This window comes from Oryctolagus cuniculus, chromosome 2, assembly GCF_051225735.1.
Source record: "Oryctolagus cuniculus isolate XC-2025 breed Fujian yellow rabbit chromosome 2, ASM5122573v1, whole genome shotgun sequence".
NCBI classification, from domain to species: Eukaryota; Metazoa; Chordata; class Mammalia; order Lagomorpha; family Leporidae; genus Oryctolagus; species Oryctolagus cuniculus.
Window position 1 is genome coordinate 364,527 of NC_142868.1, and position 20,240 is coordinate 384,766.

The 20,240-nt window shown below is 67.9% G+C and overlaps 2 protein-coding genes across 33 annotated transcripts in view; one reads left to right on the plus strand and one right to left on the minus strand.

Annotated features, from left to right (window-relative positions):
- TMEM175 (transmembrane protein 175) overlaps positions 1-8,551 on the plus strand; it is a 25,819-nt gene extending 17,268 nt beyond the window's left edge. For 19 of the 31 annotated variants that reach the window (XM_089326867.1, XM_051840347.3, XM_051840353.3 and 16 more), the window contains 3 exons: positions 2,336-2,414; positions 2,545-2,680; positions 3,650-4,426. In XM_089326867.1, coding sequence (XP_089182993.1) covers positions 2,348-2,414; positions 2,545-2,680; positions 3,650-4,325 — 879 coding nt within the window. In that variant the 5' untranslated portion in view covers positions 2,336-2,347 and the 3' untranslated portion in view covers positions 4,326-4,426. Of the gene's footprint in view, positions 1-2,335; positions 2,415-2,544; positions 2,681-3,649; positions 4,427-8,336 lie in introns of those variants that run through there. The other 12 variants (XM_051840350.3, XM_051840355.3, XM_089326861.1 and 9 more) reach the window with 5 other exon arrangements.
- Positions 5,495-14,351, minus strand: DGKQ (diacylglycerol kinase theta). 2 transcript variants are annotated; one of them, XM_051840345.3, is made up of 23 exons: positions 14,001-14,351; positions 12,967-13,046; positions 11,248-11,347; positions 11,050-11,135; positions 10,854-10,979; positions 10,619-10,766; positions 10,477-10,536; positions 10,282-10,382; positions 10,009-10,214; positions 9,845-9,935; positions 9,713-9,767; positions 9,517-9,578; positions 9,184-9,334; positions 8,918-8,956; positions 8,571-8,686; positions 7,579-7,730; positions 7,313-7,461; positions 7,042-7,220; positions 6,804-6,904; positions 6,346-6,492; positions 6,141-6,252; positions 5,907-6,059; positions 5,495-5,783 (listed from the first exon to the last, which is right to left on the minus strand). In XM_051840345.3, exons 1-23 carry the CDS (start codon positions 14,248-14,250, stop codon positions 5,682-5,684), a joined length of 2,766 nt encoding a protein of 921 aa, XP_051696305.3. In that variant the 5' UTR covers positions 14,251-14,351; the 3' UTR covers positions 5,495-5,681. The 2 variants fall into 2 exon arrangements, with proteins under 2 accessions (XP_051696305.3, XP_089182984.1); XM_089326858.1 differs by lacking the exons at positions 10,477-10,536; positions 10,619-10,766; positions 10,854-10,979; ... (2 more) ...; positions 12,967-13,046; positions 14,001-14,351 and having other exon boundaries at positions 5,544-5,783; positions 9,845-9,930.
- Positions 14,352-20,240: the final 5,889 nt, after the last annotated feature.

The window sequence follows — 20,240 nt, forward strand, 5'->3', positions numbered from 1 at the left end:
AGAAGCCAAGGCGGCTTCCCCGCCTCTGCCCAGCCGCAGAGCCCAAGGCCAACACGGCTTCCTACAGCCAGCAGCTCATTTCTTTAAAAGATTCAAAAGACTGACAGGAGACAGAGCGTCCACCCTCTGGTTCACTCCCTAGAAGTCCACAGCAGCCGGGGCAGGGCCAGGCCAAAGCCGGGAGCCAGAATCTCCGTCCTGGTCTCCCACGTGAGGGTCAAGGACGTGGCTGTCTTCTGCCCTCCAGATGCATCGGGGGAGTGGATCAGAACCAGAGCAGCTAGGACTGAACTGGCGCTCCAGTGCAGGACACCAGCCGTGCCACAGCACGGGCCCTCAGCTTGTCTCCATAGCCGTGAGAAGTCACTGTAGCCAGCGGGAGGGGGAGCCCAGGGCAGCTGCTGCAGAGTTGACGAGGAAGCGGTCAGGCTGCCCACTCACTGCCGTGCCGCCGGATAAACAGAGCTTAGCCTCAGAGCGGCCTGAGAATTGTGGGAAGTGAATGAAGAGCAATCAGGTGGCCACGTGTGGCAGGGGCCTGTATGCCACTGCTGTGGGATCGCTGGGAGCAGAGGCCCAGTGAGGCTGGGTCGGGTGTCTGGGTACCCATGCTGGGCCACGACCAGGCAGAGTGCCGTTGGCAGCCTCTGACCACAGCCCTGGAAGAAAGGTGGGCATCACGCTGTTAGCCTGAGGGCAGTGGCCACTGGCCACGGTGCTGGCTCTGTGCTTGAGAGACAGGAAGAGGCCTGGGGGGCTGCAAGTGCCCCCTCCCGCTGGCAGGAGGGGTGTAGCACACCCTGCCCTAGGCCCACGGGCAAGGAGCACAGTGTGGCCAGCAGCCAGCAGGGTGGAGTTGGGGCCGGACAGTGAGCAGGCACCACGGTCCCCAGTCACTGAGGCGCCTCTTCCCTGCACGTGGCACTGGCCTGCCCAAGGCTCCCTGACAGGAGTCGATGGGCACAGCAGGGGACCCTCGGTCAGTGCGTCCAGGGGAGGGTCCCCCGTAGCCAGTACACTGAGGAGGAAGCTCTGTGATGAGTAAGAGGGGGAACCAGAGGCAGGGGTCTGTGGCCGCAAAGGCCGCCTTGCCCACTGGTGCACAGTGGCCAGCTCTGCTCTCCCCGCTCTCCTCCTCAACTGCACACTTGGGCTTCCTGCGTCCAGGGCTGACTCCACAGCTGCGCCGCCCCCCAGCCAAGCCTGGCCCCAGCCCTCACCTTCCCACCCTTGGGTGGGCACGGCCAGGGCCAGACCCTCCACCCCCTTGTGCTAGGACGTCCTGCTTCAGTGTCCCCTGGGGCTCCTGGCTCTGTCGTGGGGCCACACGCTGCCTGCCCTGCACAGGGCGATGCCTCCCCTGGCATGTGGTGCTTGCTCAGGGCATGGAAAACCAGATGACAAGCACAGCTGGGGGCTTGCGCTGCCCTTCTGCACGGTGAACCTGATGTGCTCACTGTGATGCTCAGACCGTAGCAACCCCTGGTTGGGGCCACGTAGGCAGGGCCGTGATGACGGGCAGGATGTGGGGCCCAGGGCGCTGAGCCTGCAGGGCTGGGCAGTCCCGGAGCAGAGTGAGGACCCGGAAGCCCACCCGCTCTGGCCCTTCGCCCTCCCCGGTTTCATCGTGACAGCTTGGACAGTGAGCAGATGAGTGGCACTTGGGGCCTTGGCAGTGCGATGCGGCCCCAGCTGCTGCACTACAGCCTGTCCTAGGCGGTAGCTCCCACCCCTGTGGGCAGCTTGCTGTGGTTTTTCACAGATACAGCTGAGAAGGGCGGCACCAGGTGCCTGGCTCATTGAACTCGCTGTGCTTCCAAGACAGCATGCTGCGGCCGTCAGCACTGCCTGCCTTCTGGGGTGCCCGGCGATGGTTCATCGCGTGGGTTCTGCCTCGTGGCAGCTGTGACCCTGCTGTGAGCGTGCACTCGGGGGGAGTGGGGGCCTGTGGCAGCTGTGTGTGTAACTGGAGGAGGAGCTGCAGCCGCTGCCCACCCATGCAGGCCACAGGTTTTCCTCCGTGGGTGACCCTGGGCCTCCTGGCCGGCTGAGGGGTCTCGCGGTGGCTTTGACTCACATTTCCCTGGCTCTCTGCATGTGCCACTTTGCCGTCTGCATGGCTCTGGTCATTCCTCAGCCAGTGTTCTCTGCATTCCGAGTCCTCAGGCACGCGGCTGGCAAAGGCCCCCTGCTGTCCGAGCCCTCCCGGTGCAGGAGGCAGCCCTGCGTTTCCTCTGCTGCTCGTGCTGCCCCCTTGCGGCAGGCTGCTTCAGGCGGGAGTCCTGGGCACCCCTGCCCCTGCAGACAGACCCTCACCTGTCACATCTGCCCACAGTCGTATCTGCTGATGGCATCCGTCGTCTTCCTCCCTTACGTCAGCAAGGCCGCCAGCTGGTGCAAAGACAGGCTCATGGGTAGGTGGACGCTGGGTCCTCAGCCAGGGCTGGGGCGCCAGAGCAGGGGCACCTGCGTGAGCACAGCGGGCCCCTCCGGGGAAGGAGCAGCAGTGCTGCCGGCCAGCTCCACCCCCTGGTTCGCCCACAGGCCGCACGGAGCCCACGGCTCACCCTGTCGAGCTCATCACCTTGGACCTGCATGAGCCCCTCAGCAAGGAGCGGGTGGAAGCCTTCAGCGACGGCGTCTACGCCATCGTGGCCACCCTCCTCATCCTGGACATCTGGTGAGGCCCCGCCCCATCCACCAGCGCTGCTTTGTCTCAGTCTGTGGTCTCAGTGCCACCCCAGAAGGCAGAGCTCCCAGGAGCGGCCCCCCAGCCTGCATGGCTGGGGCGTGGGCACCTCTCCTGGGACCTGTGCTGCACCCCACTCCCCGCTGGGTCTCTGCCGCAGGACCTGCCTCTGAGTGCAGCAGCCGCGGCCCCCACCCACGTCGTGTCCCCATGTGCTCCCACGGCTGCATTTCAGCCCCTCCTGGGTGTGTGCGCCCGCAGCTGTATTTCAGCCCCTCCTGGGTGTGTGCGCCCACGGCTGTATTTCAGCCCCTCCTGGGTGTGTGTGCGCCTGCGGCTGGACTTGAGCCCCTCCTGGGTGTGTGCGCCCACGGCTGCATTTCAGCCCCTCCTGGATGTGTGTGCGCCCATGGCTGTATTTCAGCCCCTCCTGGGTGTGTGCACCCACGGCTGTATTTCAGCCCCTCCTGGGTGTGTGCCCGCGGCTGGACTTCGGCTGCTCTTTGCCCTGTGTGTGCAGGGTGAGCCCGGGTCCCAGTGTTCTCCTGTAGCACTGTGTTGATTTGTGTGCAGGGTGAGCCCGGGTCCCAGTGTTCTGTAGCACTGTGCTGATTTGTGTGCAGGGTGAGCCCGGGTCCCAGTGTTCTGTAGCACTGTGCTGATTTGTGAAGTTTCAAAACCAGAAGCAGAGGCTCCTCAGTTCCTGACCCCTAAGGCCTGGGCTTAGATCATTCTAGAAGGCTGCCTTTGCACCCACCAGGCAGTGGGCACCCCCAGAGCTTCGGCTGAGGGAGGCTGCCCCAGGGTCTCCCCGGCCCTCCCCCGTCAGGTCCAGCCCAGGGCCGTCACTTAGCACAGAACACGGCAGCTCTGACTGGATGTGAACACTCAGTGCCCAGTGGAGTCTGAGACCGTCGGGCCGCGTGGGCCGCAGCCAATCGTGTGTGTTCACACCCCCAGTGCAGACAGCGTCCCGGACCCCAAGGCCGTGGCTTCGGACTTCGGCGGCAGCCTGCTGGCTGCGCTGGGCGCCCGCGGGCCGCGCTTCCTGGCCTACTTCGGCTCCTTCGCCACCGTGGGCCTGCTCTGGTTCACCCACCACTCGCTGTTCCTGCACGTGCGCAAGGCCACGGGTGCCATGGGGCTGCTCAACGCGCTCTCGCTGGCCTTCGTGGGTGGCCTGCCCCTGGCCTACCAGCAGACCTCCGCCTTCGCCCGGCAGCCGCGTGACGAGCTGGAGCGCGTGCGCCTCAGCTGCGCCATCATCTTCCTGGCCAGCATCTTCCAGGTTGCCATCTGGACGGCGGCCCTGCTGCGCGAGGCAGAGACGCTGCGGCCGGCCGTGCGCTTCGGGGGCCCGGAGCACACGTTCATGCTGGCCAAGCTGGCGCTGTACCCCTGCACCAGCCTGCTGGCCTTCGCGGCCACCTGCCTGCTGAGCCGCTTCAGCACCTTCATCTTCCACCTCACGCAGATCGCCGTGCCCTGCGGCTTCCTGCTGCTGCGCCTCCTCCTGCGACTGGCGCTGGCCGGCCTGCGGGGCCTGCGGGGCCTGGCCCGTCCCCAACGGGGCCCCCTGGGCGGGGCCGACGCCAACGCCGACATGCAGTCGCCTCTGCTGCCTGCGCCCTGCTAGCACCCAGCCCACCCAGGATGGAGGGGGCTCCGGGCAGCAGGCTGCACTCGCGCGAGGCCTGGGCTTTACTTTCTTTGTGGAAATACCATGTTCTCGTCTGAGCACGCGCACTGTTCACTGTCTGCAGCGCGAGGAGTTCCAGGACACCCATCCTCCCTGACCCAGCCGCCACCAGGGCGCGAGGGGGCTGGGTGGAGGCACCTGCCCGTGCCGGGGCCTGCAGGCGAAGGCTGCTCACACTCAGCTTGCAGCCTCGGGGTGCCCACTCCCGACAGACTCGGCCCCGCTGTCAGGCAGGAAGGCGGCAAGGGGCCACCTGCCCTGGCTGTCCCCCTGCGTGCCCAGCCCCCGCCCCATGTCAGCCGCCGGACAAAAGGCCAGAACTCCGCAGGCAGGTGTACCCGGCTGTCTGTCCCGGATTTAAGTTACTGTTACATTCAGGTAGACAACAGCTCACAGGGAGGGGCCCGTGCGCCAGGGCCACAGCCCCAGCGGGGCAAACACAGAGGACAGATCACCAGGGCGCAGCCCACAGACCAACACCAGGGCTTGCACAGAACCACCCGTCCCCAAGACTGCAGGTGATGGAGACAGGCGAGGCGTGCACGCTGAGACCACGCAGCCGACGCGACGCACTGGCCTGTGGTTTTGGCAGAAGCAGGAGGGGACTCGGGCCTAGTAGCACCCAGGGCCGCGCCCCCCCAGCAGCACAGCCTGGGCCATGCCCACTGCAGGAAACACTTGGCCCTTGGGACACCCCACGTGGGTGGCTCCTCGGAGTCTGAGGCAGGAAGGCCCTCATCCAGCCGGGGTGCCTGTAAGTGCACCCCACGTGGGAGGTGGGTCGCTGCACAGGCCCGGAGGGGGGCGCAGTGAGCAGAGACCACACCCCTGTGCAAAGTGCTGCGGGGGGCCTGAGGGCGCTCGGCCCCCAGACCCACCCAGCCTGATGGGGCCCTCTGGGCCTCAGAGTGGGCAGAGCCTGGCCAGAAGCACAGGACCATTGCCACCCATGGCCCAGGCCACCATCTGTAGTGACAAGGCATGGCGGACCCTCCCTCTGGGTGGGACCTGGCAGAGGCCGGTGTGTGCCAGGCCAGAGCACGGCCTGCAGCAGCGCCGCCCAGCAGGAGGGGCTTGGAGGTGGGGGGGCTCAGCAGGAGCGGCACCTCCCTTCCGCGCAACACCCTGACCCCAGCTGGGGCCAGACTGCCTGCCTGCCCCTAGGCCCAGCAGCTGTCCCGTGACACAAGTGGGCAAGGGTGGGGCTCTTCCACACACCGGGGAGGGGCTGCCGCCACGTGTCCCGCCTGCAGACGGAAGCCAGGGTGGGCGCAGACGCTCCTGTGTCCACCCCTACTTGGGGCCGCTCTCGGGGGCAGGCCCAGCGTCTGTGCCGGCGTCCCTGGAGGTGCCCGGCCTCCTGGGCTTCTGCTTGGCCCTCCTCAGCATGTGGACCTGTCACGGGGTGGGGTCGGGACCAGGCTGAGAGGGCAGGCCTGCAGCCTGGGGACCCGGCACCACCCACGGGCCCTGAACACGGGCAGCCAGCCAACCCCAGCACCGCCTGCACCCACACACCTTGGGGCTCGCGGCAGAGATGATCATGTGCCCGGGAGCCTGGACCCAGGGCTCGCCATCCACCTGCACGGGAGTGGCCTTGAGGAGTGTGACGCGGAAGTAGGAGCCCTGGGCGATGCGGATTCCAGAGCGCAGCCCGCCCTGGACCTGGCCCTGTGCGGCAGCGGGAGGGGCAGGCTGAGCAGGGCCCACGGCCACCGGGAGGGCCACCCAGTCGGCTCCCTCGGCACTCACCATGTGCACAACTCCCGTCACGCCCACCACCTCCAGCAGCCCGTCGTCCATGCGCGGCTTCTCGAACCTGGAGTCGCTGTCAGAGCCCCACAGGTCGGCCCCCGAGCCCCAGCTGCCCCGAGAGGAAGGCCAGGCACGAGGGTCAGGCGGCCTCGGGGCACCTGCTCCCTGCCCCAGGCCACTCTGGGCAGCCAGCCCCTCCCACCTGGGGATGTTGATGAAGATGAGGCCCTCGAGGCTGGGCAGCTCCACCTCCTGCTGCTCCACCTGCAGCCGGATCTCCTTGTGCAGGCTGCGCACCTGGCTCATCTTGTGCAGCCCAGCGCGCACATACACACCCTTGTTGTGGAACCTGCCCAGGGATGCGGCTGCCGTCACCAGGCGGCAGCCCCTGCCCGCCCCCTGCCCGTCCCAGCCAGCGCCTCCCGGGGAGCGTGCCCTCACCAGGCGGCCCCTGCCCGCCCCCTGCCCGTCCCAGCCAGCAGCTCCCCAGGGAGTGTGCACTCAACCAGCGGCAGCTCCTGCTGGCCCAGCCAGCGGCTCCCGGGGAGCGTGCCATCCCAGCCAGTGGCTCCCCGGGGAGCGTGCCCTCACCAGGCGGCCCCTGCCCGTCCCAGCCAGCGGCTCCCGGGGAGCGTGCCCTCACCAGGCGGCCCCCGATACCTGCTTGTGAACTTGCCAGGCTCCTCCTCCCGTGCCTGGTGGAAGTCCAGGCTGAGCTCGGCATCGATGCCAATGCCACAGTAGTTACTCATCTGCACAATCTGGGAACAAGGGACTCTCCAGGACCCGCCAGCCCCAGCACCTCGCACTTCCCCGCCTGTGGACAGGGCCGCCCCACCCAACGGAGGGCGCCCGGGGGCCTGGAGAGCGTGGAAGGCTGTCAGGGCTGCTCTGGTACCTTGGGGGGCTCCAGCTCCACCACGCTGTCCTGCCCACTGCCAGCCTCCTGGGCATCCAGCAGGATGGTCCAGCGGTCCACAAGTACGGCGTCTGCCTCGTCCACGGACACCAGCACAGACAGGGGGTCCTCGCCGCTGTAGCCCGCGCCCCAGCGCAGCACCCGGCCCAGGTCATTCCCTGGAACACAGCGGGTACCAGGCAACACTGCATGCCACAGCCCCGGGCAGGGATGGGCACCAAGGAAACGGTGGCGCGGCGGCTGCCCCTACCTGTGCCCAGCGGCAAGATGGCCACGGAAGGCTCCCGGCAGGCCAGCCGGTGCCGCGTCTCTTCCAGGGCGGCGAGCACCCAGCCCACTGTGCCGTCTCCACCGCACACCAGCACCCGGAAGCTCGGCACCCGGGAGAAGAGGTGCAGCCTGCAGCAGGAGAGCAGCGTCCCCCCCTGCCGGCCGCCCACAGGCCCCTGCCCTACGGCCCCTCCTCTCCAACCCTGCCGGGAGAAACCCTGCTGGCTCGCAGTGGGCCTGACTCACCCTGGAAGGGGCCCCCCGTTGGTCAGTTCGAAGACCTGGTGAGGGTTCAGCAGCTTCCGGAAGCTACAGAGCAGGTCCCGGCCCTTGAGGCCCCCACTCTTGGGGTTCACGAATACCAGCAGGGGGCGGCAGTCTGAGGGCAGCTTTGTGTGCTGCGAGGCAGGGCCCACGTTAGGACGGGGCCTGGGTCAGCTGTTTCCCCCAGCTCCCTACCCCGGCCCCTTCCCGGGGGGCCTGTCAAAGCTCCACACTTCCCCTAGGGGGCACCCCCAGCCGCTGGAGCTCGGAGCAGTGCCCACCATGACTGCTCAGGCCCTGGGAAGCCCTGCCTGGCATGGCCGGCTAGACCAGGCCTGCCCCGCAGGAAGCCGCCAGTGCCACACACAGCCGGGGCAGCCCTCGATTCACGGGAGCTGTGGCACAAACCCCATCTCCCCGGGGTGCAGACGCAGGGCGGGCTCAGTGCCCCTTGACCCCAGGGCAGGTGGCGGCCAGGACAAAGCGGTGTCGGCTCGCACCCGGCACTGCCCAGAGCAGGTGGGGCTGGGCTCCGGCGCCAGGGCTACAGCAGCTGCATTCTCACGTCCTTGGGGATGGGGATGGCCACCTGTTCTAACCTGGGCAGGGCCAGGCGGGAAGGGAGCTGGGGGCGCCAGGGTGGGCGCAGCCCAGCTGTGCAGACAAGGGCAGGGATGTGGGCTCCCCTGGGATCCCTGGTGCCCACCAACGACCCCCACCCTCCCTGCCTTGTCCACCAGGGCACCGTCTGGTCTCGAAGGTGAAGTCCAAAGTCAAGGAGTTTCAGCTCCTGACCAGAGGCAGCCACAGGCATGGAACGGGCAGAGTCCAGGAGCGCGCAGACTCGCGGCCACGGCAGAGACCCCGCCATGCCACGGGTGCCGTGCCCAGTCCTCCTCACAGGGCAGACGCCTTACACAGGCACTGACCCTGGGCCATGAGGAGCCCCTGGGGCCGTCCACTCGTCCACTCACCAGCACTTCTGGGAGCACCAGCGCCGTCAGCGGCCGGCCACGCACAGCGGTGTCCCTGACCAACATGTACAGCCGCTCGGCCTCGGCAAAGCAGCCTATGTCCAGCACCACGGCGCCTGCGACAGACGCTGCAGCTCAGGGCAGCACCCCGCGGCGGCGGTCACACGGAGGGGGTGGGCCCTCGTCCGCCCCCCTGGGAGCCCAGGAGCAGTGCAGGGTGGCTGGGGGCCTGGGGCACATGTCCACAGCAGGAAGGGGCTCTGGCCTATCGCAAGCCCACAGCAGAGCCGCCCCACGGAGGTCAGGCCCCAGGGCCATGCAGGGCTCCCCGCCCGACTCCAGCTCACCTTGGGAGGCGTAGACGTGGCTCACTGACACCACGGCAGCTGCAAAGGGAGGTGGCGGTCGGGACACGTGGACACCCGGCAGGGGTCGGGCCGCGCGCCCAACCCTGTCCCGAGGGCGTCCACTCCCACAGCCCCACCCTGGTCGTCCCTGCCACAAGAAACGGTCAGGGAGGGGTGCGTGGGCAGGGCCGGGGTGAGCACAGCGGGGGAGGAGCTCCGCTCAGGGGGTGCGGGGACAGAGGGGCCGCGGCTGGTCCAGGTCGTACCTTTGGTGGCCATGGCCTCGTGCAGGAGGTCACTGTACTCCTGGGGGGATAGGCCAGGTGGCAGCCCCCCGACAAACAGGGAGACACGTGGGGCCGCAGCTCTGCTCTCGCTCACGTAGAACCGCGTCTGGCCGCCCTGCCACACGGACGCCTGCGGGGAGAGGCGGGCGACGGGAGCTGGGCCGCGGCACGGCCCCCTGCACCCCCGCGCGGGCTGGACTGGGATCAGACAGACCAGAGGAGACCAGGGGCTGCCCGCCCACCCACAGGGAACACGTGACCCACAATACGCGCGCTCTCTGTGGCGTGGAGGCAGTGTCCACAGCCACTGACCTGCCGGATGTCCCGAAGCCGGTCAAGCAGGGGCTCCTCGTGGGCCAGCACCGTCCGCTGGACTGCAAGAGAGCACGGCCCTCGGGACAGGGCTCCCGGCCCACGGCACGCAGCCGCCGTGAGGGCCCAGGGGGAAGCGGCCGGGGAGCAGCGTTGCCGGGGGGGGGGGGGCAGGCCCGCCCAGGCCACCGCTCACCGTGCCTGCTGTCCATGAGCACCTCCTCCAGCTGGAAGCTCTCAGGACCCTCGGCCTGCGGGGCAGAGGGCATGAGGCGGGGCTGCGGCCAGCCCGGCTCCCCAGGACGCACAGGGACGGCCCGGCACTCACCTGGCGGCCGAGCAGCTGCAGGGCCTCCTGCGTCACGGTCCCGGCCGTGCTCTGTGTGGTCACCAGCACGGCCACGTGGGCCACGCCTGCCCTGCGGGGACAGGAGCTCCAGCAGGGGCCCCTCCCGCTCAGCCCGCCAGACCCCTGCAGGGACCACCTCTCACCAAGGCCAGCCGGGGTAGACGTGGAGGAGCTCCTGGGCCCGGGGCACGGCTCGGATGACCCAGGCCCCGGGCGCGGCCTCGTGGGGCCCTGAGCTGCCCGCCTCCTCCGTGGCCCCAGCATCGCCAGCATGGGGGCCCGGGGGCAGGGGCTGCAGCCGGAAGTCACCCAGGTCCTCGCTGAGGTAGTAGGCCCGCAGCGCCGCCCCCTGCAGAGAGCGGGCAGGTGTGGGGCGGGCGTGGGGCTCACTGGGGCTGCAGCCCCCTCCCTCTTACCAGCACCTCCTCGCTCCTGGCCCCGCGCGGCACAGTGACCGCCCGGAAGTGGTTCTTCCTCAGGGCGTCATCGCCATCGAAGACCCTCAGAGTCTGTTTGCCTGGGGGTCGGGGGGCGCAGCCGTGAGGCGGGGGCCAGGGCGGGATGCTGGATCTGGGGGCCAGTGAAGCCGGCTGGTGGGGCACGGTGCTCACCGGACTCCGGCGACGCCGGCGCCTCCTTGCTGGGGCCCGCATCCGTGCCATCGTCCTCGCCTGCGGAGGCACAGGAGCTGCCACTGCGCGGCCGCGGGGCCAGGGCGGCCCCCACACACCCCTCGCCAGACCCCACGCCCACCTGGCTCCGGGGCGTCGGCGACGCGGAAGCAGTGCGTCTTGCGGAAGTTGCGGGACAGCAGGCGCACGCAGGCGGGCGGCAGCAGCACGGAGCGCAGGCGCCCGAAGGTGCACTCGGGGGCGAGCGCCGCGGAGCAGGAAGCGTGGGCCTGCGGGGCGCGGCCGAGAGCGGGGCTCAGGGCCAAGTCCACGCCGCGGCCCCGCCCGCAGGGCCCCCCACCCTCGGCCACGCCCACCTGGACTCCGCACCACTCGCAGCGCACGCCGGTCAGCACGTCGGAGGAGCCGCACGTCCTCCTGCACACCTCGCAGCGCGCGCCGGGCGACAGGTTCCCTTCCCGCCAGTGGTGCTGGCGCCAGTCCTGGGGAGGGGGCTGGGTCAGCGCGCGCCCCGCCCCAGCCGCCCCCCCCCCGCGCGGCCCGGGCACTCACGGCGTCCAGGTGCCCGTCCTGGTGGCACTGGCGGCAGTCGCTGCAGGCGAAGGGCACACAGTCGGGGTGAACATGCAGCTCGCACACTGGGGGGCGGGCAGGGTTAGGGCCTCGCGGCGCCCCTGCCCCCGCCCTCCTCTCTGCCTGGGCCGGTCCCGACCCTCAGCCGGACCCTCAGCCGCGGCTCGCGGGCGGTACCTTCACAGCGCAGCGCGGGCGCCTCCAGGCCCTTGCGGCACACAGCGCAGAACTTGCGTTTGTAGAGTCCGCGGGGGCCGAAGCAGTGGGCCACGGGGACCTGTCGGGTCGGGGGTGTGGCGAGGCCTCAGGTGCGGCTGGGGCGGTGCCCTCGCCTGCGCCCAGCTGTCCACCCCCCACACACACACCGCAACCCTGGAGCCGGCGGACAGCGGGGCCACCCAAGGCAGCGCCCACACCCCCAGGCGCCATCCTGCACCTGGCGACTGACGGCCACCAGGGAGGTGACAGGTGTCCAGCAGGGGGCAGGCCTGGTGGGCCAGCCTTTAAGCTCCACTTGGAACACGGGCCCGCGTGCGCACGCACGTGCACACACACAGTGCCCGGTTCAAGTCCCAGCCTCCCAGCCGCCCTGCACTTCCTGCTGACTGAGGGCAGCCTGGGAGCACTGGGCCCCTCCCGCCGAGAGACCAGGATGGGTTCCCTCTCCTGGCTTTGCCAGAAGATTCCAGGCATGAGGAGCAGCGGATGTCTAGCGTGTCCCTATCACTTTGTCACTCTGCCTTTTAAACGAATTAAATATTTTTTTAAATGTGCACGGCAGATGGTGACTGGGTGCATCAAAACAGACAGTTTTCTCTTTTTTAAATAGTCTCATGGGCCGGCGCTGTGGCATAATGGGCTAAGCTTCCAACTGCAGTGCCGGCATCCCACGTGGGCTCTGGTTAGAGTCCGGCTGCTCCACCTCCCATCCAGCTCTCTGCTGTGGCCTGGGAAAGCAGTAGAAGATGGCCCAAGCCCTTGGGCCCTGCACCCACGTGGGAGACCCGGAAGAAGCTCCTGGCTCCAGATCGGCCCAGCTGGGGCCGTTGCAGCCACCTGGGGAGTGAACCAGCAGATGGAAGACCTCTCTCTCTACCCACCCCCCGTCTGTAACTCTGCCTCTCAAATAAACAAAAATATTTATAATCTCAATTTTCCATCATGTGTGTATTACACACACGTTTTTTAACTTTAGCAGAGAACACTAAAATCAACTCCAGAAGCTACAGTCCCAGAACGTGTCCGGGGAGGACCCCATGGTGGTCACCACGGGAGCCGGCGTCCTGGGTCCCCCTGCACACACCTGCACCTGCAGGTCAGGTGGTCCACAAAAGAACAGGCCTTAGAGGCGGACGGCTTGGAGGCAGGTGCGCCTCCGGCCTCACTTCCCTCACCCCCCCATCACCCCCCACCCCCACCCCGCACCACTCCCACCATCCTGCCTGGGCCCTGCCTGCAGCCCCCGGGGCGGATGGGGTGTGGCCGGCCAGTCATGGAGGGTGGGGCTGCGGCAGTCTCCAGTCCCGGCCCCCTCAGCCCTCCCGGAACTCTGGCCACCACCCCCAGATGGGAAGCCCCGCCCCCCAGGGCCTGGGCACCCACAGCCCGGCAGAGGGGCTGATGGTCAAGGCCCCCTCCAGCCCCAAGAGTGGGCGTGTCACACGAGACACCTGCGGCTCACAGGCAGCCTGGGACCTGACCCTGGAGACCCATACCCTCTGCCCACTGTCCCCCAACCCCAGTGGCAGCGTCTGCTGGACCAGGGTGCGCACCCCCAGGGTCCTCCTGCTGCCGGCTTGCAGCCACCCCACGCGGACAGAGGGCAGGTCGGTGACCCCTGCCCCACTCCGCTCTCAGGGCAGCCCGGCCTCAGGCCTGGGACCCCGCCCCACTCACCCGGACCCTGCTCGGGGCAACACTGGAGCACGGGCTCTTCACGCGCTTCACGCACTTCTCGTGGGCCATGAAGTTGCAGACTGCGGAAGCAGAGCCCCCTTTAGTCGGCCTCTTCCCGCCACCCCACCAGAGGCCCCGCCCACACGCCCACTCTCCCTGCATCTCCGCGGTCAGGAACACCCTTCCGTCCCCCATCCGTGCCCCTGCACCTGCCGCACGGTGGCCCTGAGCGCCAGGTGTGCACTCCACGGTCCCCACGAGTGGGTCAGCAGATGCACAGGAGGGCGGGCAGCCCCTGGCGGGCCACCCAGGGCCGGGACAGGAGGGCCACACCCCCCACATCGCCAGGGGTGCACACTGCCCACGCAGCCCAGGTCCAGACAGGCAGCTGTCCCAGGGGCCCTCGCCGGTCCTGACCACCCAGGTGCTGGAGTTCTCACTCTCAGGGCTGCACCCAGAGGGCGGTGCGGCAGGCGCGGCCCAGCCTCCCCTGCCCGGGGACAGTGCTCCACGCCCCGGCTGGGCGCCGCGGCCTCTCCCAGGCCCACACCTGCAGCCACACCCGCAGGAAAGCTGGCTGCTCTCTGACCCTCACCCCCTCTCCCCCTGTGCCTGCCGCAGCCTCAAGCCCGGCCCTGGCGGGGTCCGCGCTCGACCCGTCCGGGGCAGGCAGGGCTCTGACGCGGACACAGGGTGGCCCTCCCGCCAGCCGCCCAGAACAGCTGGTGCGACCCGGGGCCCAGGACCAGCACTCATCTCTGCGGCACGGGCCGGCCTCCTCGGCGGGCGCTGGCCTGCAGCGCCGTCCACGCGGCGGGCAGGGGTCCCAGGCCCGGCCTGCCTGCCCGAAGGAGGCGGCCAGAAGAGAGCCCACCCCGGGAGCACCCGCAGGCAGGAGGACCCGGCGCAGGGCTACGGCGCGGCGCCGGCAGAGGCCGGATCCTGTCCGCGGCACCGCAGTGCGGCGCGCCGAGACCCTGCCGCCGCCGGGCCCGTCCGGGGGGCGCCACGGCAGCGGGGGCGGCGGCGCTCACCGTCGCACAGGAATCCGGCCAGCCCCCAGATGAAGTCGGAGCACAGGTGGCAGAAGGTGGGCTTGGTGAGCGTCACCTTCCGGAAGCCGTGGCCCGGCGCGGCGGGGCCCGGGGGTCCGGCGCCCGCGCGCCCCGACTGCGCGCACGCGCCCCCTCCGCCGCCCGGCTGGGAGCCGCAGGTCGGGTCCCCGGGGCGTGGTGGGCCGCCGGCCGGCCAGGCGCGGGCCCCGGGCTCGGCCGCCGCCGCCATCGCGGCCGCACGGCCAGAGCGCTCGAGCCCGGAGGGCAGGACCGGGTCCGTGCTGGGGGCCGCCGCCGCCGCCGATGCGGCGCTTCCGACCCCGTCGCCGATTGCGCAGGCGCGGGGCGGGGCCGGGGCGCCGGGGGCGGGGCCTGCGGCACTGGGGCGGGGCGGTCGCTTGGCCCCGCCCCGCGGCTGTGTCTGCGGACCCCGGCCGGCGCGGATGGGGCAGTGGGTGCCGTCCGGCGGAGACGTCCGGGGGAGACGTCCGGGGGAGACGTCCGGGGGCCGCGAGTACGCGGGTGACCGCGCCCGGGCCCCTCCCGCCGGCGGCCGCGGAAGTCCGGGCCGCGCCCTAGGAGTCTGCGGCCGGCGGATCCGCGGGGCTGGCGCCTGGGCGCGGGGAGGGCTTGGACCCCGGGTTCTCGGGAGCCCGCGTTCTCCCCTCTCCTGCACCTCCGCTCGGGAGGCCCGGGGTCCGCCAGCGCCCGCTGCGGCCCGGCCGCGCCTAAGGAGAGCCAAGCGCCGCACACGCCCTGCGCGGGAATCCGCGTGCGCCCTGACGGCCGGACCAGGCTTCCGTCCCGCGCTGCGCCCGCCTCCGAAGGCCCCGCAGCGCCTGCCCTCGGCCGCAGACGCCAGTGGCTCCCGGTTCTGGATCCGGCCGCCGCCCGCGCAGGCCCGGTGCAGGTGTCACCGCATTGTTGGGGGTGGGCTTGTGTCCCCCAGAACTGCTCCCTCGGTGACCCCGCTGCTTCCCAGGGTGCCAGCCGCTCCCTGCCTGCGGGAGACATGTGTGCCTTTTACATTTTCCTGAGCCAGCCACGGGCTCTTAAAAAAAAATGTTGTTTATTTGGGAGAGTGATACAGAGAGAAATCTCCCATCTGCCGGTTCACTCCCCAGATGTCTGCCGCAGCTGGGGCTGGGGCTGAGCCAAACCAGGAGCCAGGAGCTCCATCCCGGCCTCCCACAGCCTTGCAGGGGCCCGAGCAGCTGCCTCCCAGGGACGGTCACGGGGAGCTGGACTCAGCAGGCAAAGCCGCAGCTTTCTTTTTCTTTCTTTTTTTTTTAATGTATTTTATTTATTCAAAGGTAGAGTTACAGCGGGAGAGAGAGAGAGAGGTCTTCCTCCACTGGCTCACTCCCCAAATGGCTGCAATGGCTGGGGCTAGGCCAGCCAGGAGCCAGGAGCTTCCTCCGGGTCTCCCACGCGGGTGCTGGGGCCCAAGCACTTGGGCCATCCTCTACTGCTTTCCCAGGCCAGAGAGAGAGCTGGATGGGAAGAGGAGCAGCCGGGACTAGAACTGGCTAAGGTCATATGGATGCCGGCGCTTCAGGTGGTGGCTTTACCCACAATGCCACAGCGCCAGCCCCAGCCAAGCCATGTCTCAGCCACTCTGCCAAATGCCTGCCCCAGCCTGCCTTCCTCCCTGGAGAGAATCAAGGTGCCGGCAGTCCCCACCAGCGCGTCCACACCCTGCGGCCAGCAGCACCGAAGCTGGTTACCGCCCATGGTTACCTACAAGCACCCCTTCCTGACTGATTAACCACAGCCTGCCCAGAGGGTCCCAGCTGTCCACGGGACCCTCAGCGGTCAGCCTCACCTGCTCCAGGAGCCCAGGGCCGCCCTCTCCTACGGCGCTGGCCTGGCACTGCCGTCGGTGTCTGACAGCTCCCTGGGCCCTGGAGCCCGCTCCTCACTTAGTGATGTTCCCCTGTGGAGGCGGCACCAGCCCCTTCCCAGCATCCCCGAGGCTCCCCCAGAACCGTTAGGACGAGTGCCTGTCACCTGCCGGGCCCCCTGGAGACCGTGGCTCTCGTAGACCCTGTGCCTGTGACCCTGTACCCAGCTGCCCTTTGTGCCTTGGGTCCTGCACGTGGCACCCCCGGCAGCTCCGCTCAGCTCCTGCGGCCTCCCTGAGGTGGGGTGGAGCCAACCCTGGGCCCTCCAGGTATTCGACCCACACAGGGTGGCTGCCGGCTCTCAGTCCCGTGCCAAGTGCCAGGCTGTGCCTCCTGGGACCTGGGGCTTCCCGGGAGCCCTTGGAACTCATGGACATGCAAACACACTGCTGCTCACCTCCTGGCTGCACTCAGAACGGTCCACAGGTTAGCCTGTTCCTGACACACGCAGGATCTGAGAGACACCACACTGTCTCAGCACCAAGGCCTGGCCAACAAAGGGCTCCATTTCCCATTTAGTGCAGAGCAGTGGCATGCCACCTACACCTGAACCCTGGGAACCTCCGCCTCACAGACACCCCAGAACGTAAGTCCGAATCGCTTGTCTGCACATAGAATCGCACTCCCTGTGTGCAGGCAGGAGCACCCCTCTGTGTACAGTCAGAACCACTCGTCTGCACGTGCAGCCAGAACCAGCCAGATTCCGCCTCCACGTACCATCGGAATCACGGTCAGGTGCAGTCAGAATCCGTCTACACACAGACTCAGTCCCTACAGACAGAATCCGTCTCCACGTGCGGTGACAGTTACATCTCTGTAGACGCACCATCTCCGTGTACAGCCAGAAACCACACTTCTCCGCGCAGTGCAATCAGTGTGTTCGTGCAGAATCGCACACCTCCATGCATGGCTGGAATCGGTCTACAGAAACCAGAGTCAGGTTTGGGCTGTCACTGTGGTATAGCGGGCTAAGCTGTCACTTCTGGCACTGGCATCCAGTATGGGCGCCGGTTCAAGTCCCAACTGCTCCTCTTTCAGCTCCCTGCTATGGCCTGGGAAAGCAATAGACGGCCCAAGTCCTTGGGCCCCTGCACCTGCGTGGGAGACTTGGAGGAAGCTCCTGGCTCCTGGCTTTGGATCGGTGCAGCTCCAGCTGTTGTGGCCATTTTGAGAGTGAAGCTGCAGATGGAAGCCCTCTCTCTCTCTCTCTCTCTCTCTCTCTCTGTCTCTGTCTCTGTCTCGCTGTAACTCTGCCTTTAAAATAAATAAATCTTAGAGAGAGAGAGAAAAAGAGGGATTTATTCATTTGAAAGGTAGAGTGACAGAAAGAGAGAGAGATTCCATCTGCTACTGGTTCATCCCTCCCCCCCACCCCGGCTGCATCAGCCTGGGCTGGTCCGGATCAAAGCCAGGAGCCCGGAGCTCCATTTGGGTCTCCCACTGGGCCATCTTCCACTGTCTTCCCAGCCATTAGCAGGGAGCTGGATGGGGAAGTGGAGCCGCCGGGACTGGAACTGTAGCCCCCACGTGGGATGCCGGCACTGCAGGCGGTGGGGCTGGTGTTCGTGGTGTGTGCTGGGGGGTGTCTCCTCCCACTCCCCCCCCATCCTGAGTGCCCCCATCCTCACCTGGGCTGAGCCGGCTGTGTGAGCGGCTCACCGGGTCTGTGCTCTTTCCCGTCCACCCCCCAGTCCTTCAGGTCTCCCTGTGTTGGGGCTCCCCTGCTGTGGAGCCACCGGTTAAGCTTTGTCAGCTTCATTGAGAAATGGCTCCTATGCAGTGAAATGGGCCAGTTTGGCAGGTGGACGTCCATAAATCTTGACTATTTCCTTGAAGGTTTTTACTATTCTTACTGTCTCGATGTTGAAGAGTTTCAGACTCACAGAAGAACATGTGCCTCCCACCGGGCCGGTGACGGTTGACAGTTCCCTGCGCTTGCTTCTGTCTCACGATCAGGACTTGTGCTTTTAGTTTCTGGAGCTACTTTGGGTACAGGCCCCTCTGGATGCTTTAGCGTGGACCTCACGGGTCGCAGGGTCTCTGCACTCAACCCGGCCACGGTCACTGTCATCTAGTAGTTCTCGAAATTTGTCCCAGGTCAAATTTTGCTGTGTAGCACGTAGTCCTGAGTCCTGAGCACGCCCCGCTGCGCCACCTGTGCGGGTGACGTTTGCTCGGTCATCTCCCCCCAGGCAGATCCATGCACTTGAGCCCTGGTGACTCAGGACCCTGCTTCTGCCACACCCTTGGCCCTTGGGGTCCCACACCTCTGCCCGAAGTCTGGGCCCCCTGAGGCAGACAGAGCTGCACTTCCTTTACAACGGGAAACCCCTCCAGGCCCGGAGCCCAGGTCTGAACGCCGGCCTCGCTGCACTGGGAACTCTGCCAGGCCTGCCCCACTGTGCTCGCAGGAAGAGGACCAGGACTCTGTCCAGCTGCGTCAGATCTCAGGATGCCGGTCCCACCGCCTTCCCCCTCCAGGGCCGTGTTGCCGCACAGATGCCCCGAGCTAGACAGCGTACAGAGGAGGAGTTGGGAGGCCCAAGGGCGTGGCCAGCGTGCACTGCCCGGCCAGGGGCTCTCAGCGGCCGGGGAGCCGGGTCACCCGCCCCTGTGCTCTCAGCCAGGTGTTGGCCCCGCTGAGCACCAAGCCCCCGGCACGGCACGGAGGCGCCACGACGTCTCGACGGCTCTCCAGCTTCCGTGGGTGTCGGGCCGAGCGTGGCAGCAGCTCTCGCTGAGGACACTCCCAGGGTCAGCTTTTCTTCCCACTTACGGTTTTCGTTTTTGTTTAAAGATTTATTTATTCACTTGAAAGGCAAAGTTACAGAGAGAAAGAGACAGACAGACAGGTCTTTTGTCCTCTGGTTCACACCCCAAATGGCCACAACAGCCGGAGCCAGGAGCCAGGAGCCTTTTCCAGGTCTCCCACGTGTGTGCAGGGACCCGAGCCCCTGGGCCGTCCTCTGCTGCTCTCCCAGGTGCGTTAGCAGGGAGCTGGAGCGGCCGGGACCTGAACCAGCGCCCACACGGATGCCGGTGCCACAGCAGCCGCTTTGCCCGCTGCGCCACAGCGCTGGCCCCCGTCTTGCAATTTCAGCATAAGGGGACCTAATTTTAAATAGCATCTGAAGACACCCCCACATAAAAATGACCTCAGAACCATTTAGTTCCAGCACCCAGTTTCCAGCCCACTGTGGTCCAGTGTCTCGTTCATTCCTCACCACTGTCGTCGTGAGGGTGATTTTACAGTGATTCTGAGTTCACCCCTGCGTGCGTGGGGTCTTCCGCGGGGCGCTTGACCCTCTAAGAATGTGCTTCAGAAATCCCCTCAGTGTGGGCAGCCTGGGGGCCCGGGTCTCCCGTGCTATGCGGGCATGGTGCTCACCTGGGGGACCCCGTGCTGTGCGGGCGTGGTGCTCACCTGGGGGCCCGGGTCTCCCGTGCTGTGCGGGTGCTGCTCACCTGGGGGACCCCGTGCCGTGCGGGTGGTGCTCACCTGGGGGACCCCGTGCCGTGCGGGTGGTGCTCACCTGGGGGACCCCGTGCCGTGCGGGTGGTGCTCACCTGGGGGACCCCGTGCCGTGCGGGCGTGGTGCTCACCTGGGGGACCCCTGCTGTGCGGGTGCTGCTCACCTGGGGGACCCCGTGCCGTGCGGGTGGTGCTCACCTGGGGGACCCCGTGCTGTGTGGGTGGTGCTCACCTGGGGGACCCCGTGCTGTGTGGGTGGTGCTCACCTGGGGGACCCCGTGCCGTGCGGGCGTGGTGCTCACCTGGGGGACCCCTGCTGTGCGGGTGCTGCTCACCTGGGGGACCCCGTGCTGTGCGGGCGTGGTGCTCACCTGGGGGACCCCGTGCTGTGCGGGTGCTGCTCACCTGGGGGACCCCGTGCCGTGCGGGCGTGGTGCTCACCTGGGGGACCCCGTGCCGTGTGGGTGGTGCTCACCTGGGGGACCCCGTGCCGTGCGGGCGTGGTGCTCACCTGGGGGACCCCGTGCCGTGTGGGCGTGGTGCTCACCTGGGGGACCCCGTGCCGTGCGGGGGTGGTGCTCACCTGGGGGACCCCGTGCCGTGCGGGGGTGGTGCTCACCTGGGGGACCCCGTGCCGTGCGGGCGTGGTGCTCACCTGGGGGACCCCGTGCCGTGCGGGCGTGGTGCTCACCTGGGGGACCCCGTGCCGTGCGGGCGTGGTGCTCACCTGGGGGACCCCGTGCCGTGCGGGCGTGGTGCTCACCTGGGGGACCCCGTGCCGTGCGGGCGTGGTGCTCACCTGGGGGACCCCGTGCCGTGCGGGCGTGGTGCTCACCTGGGGGA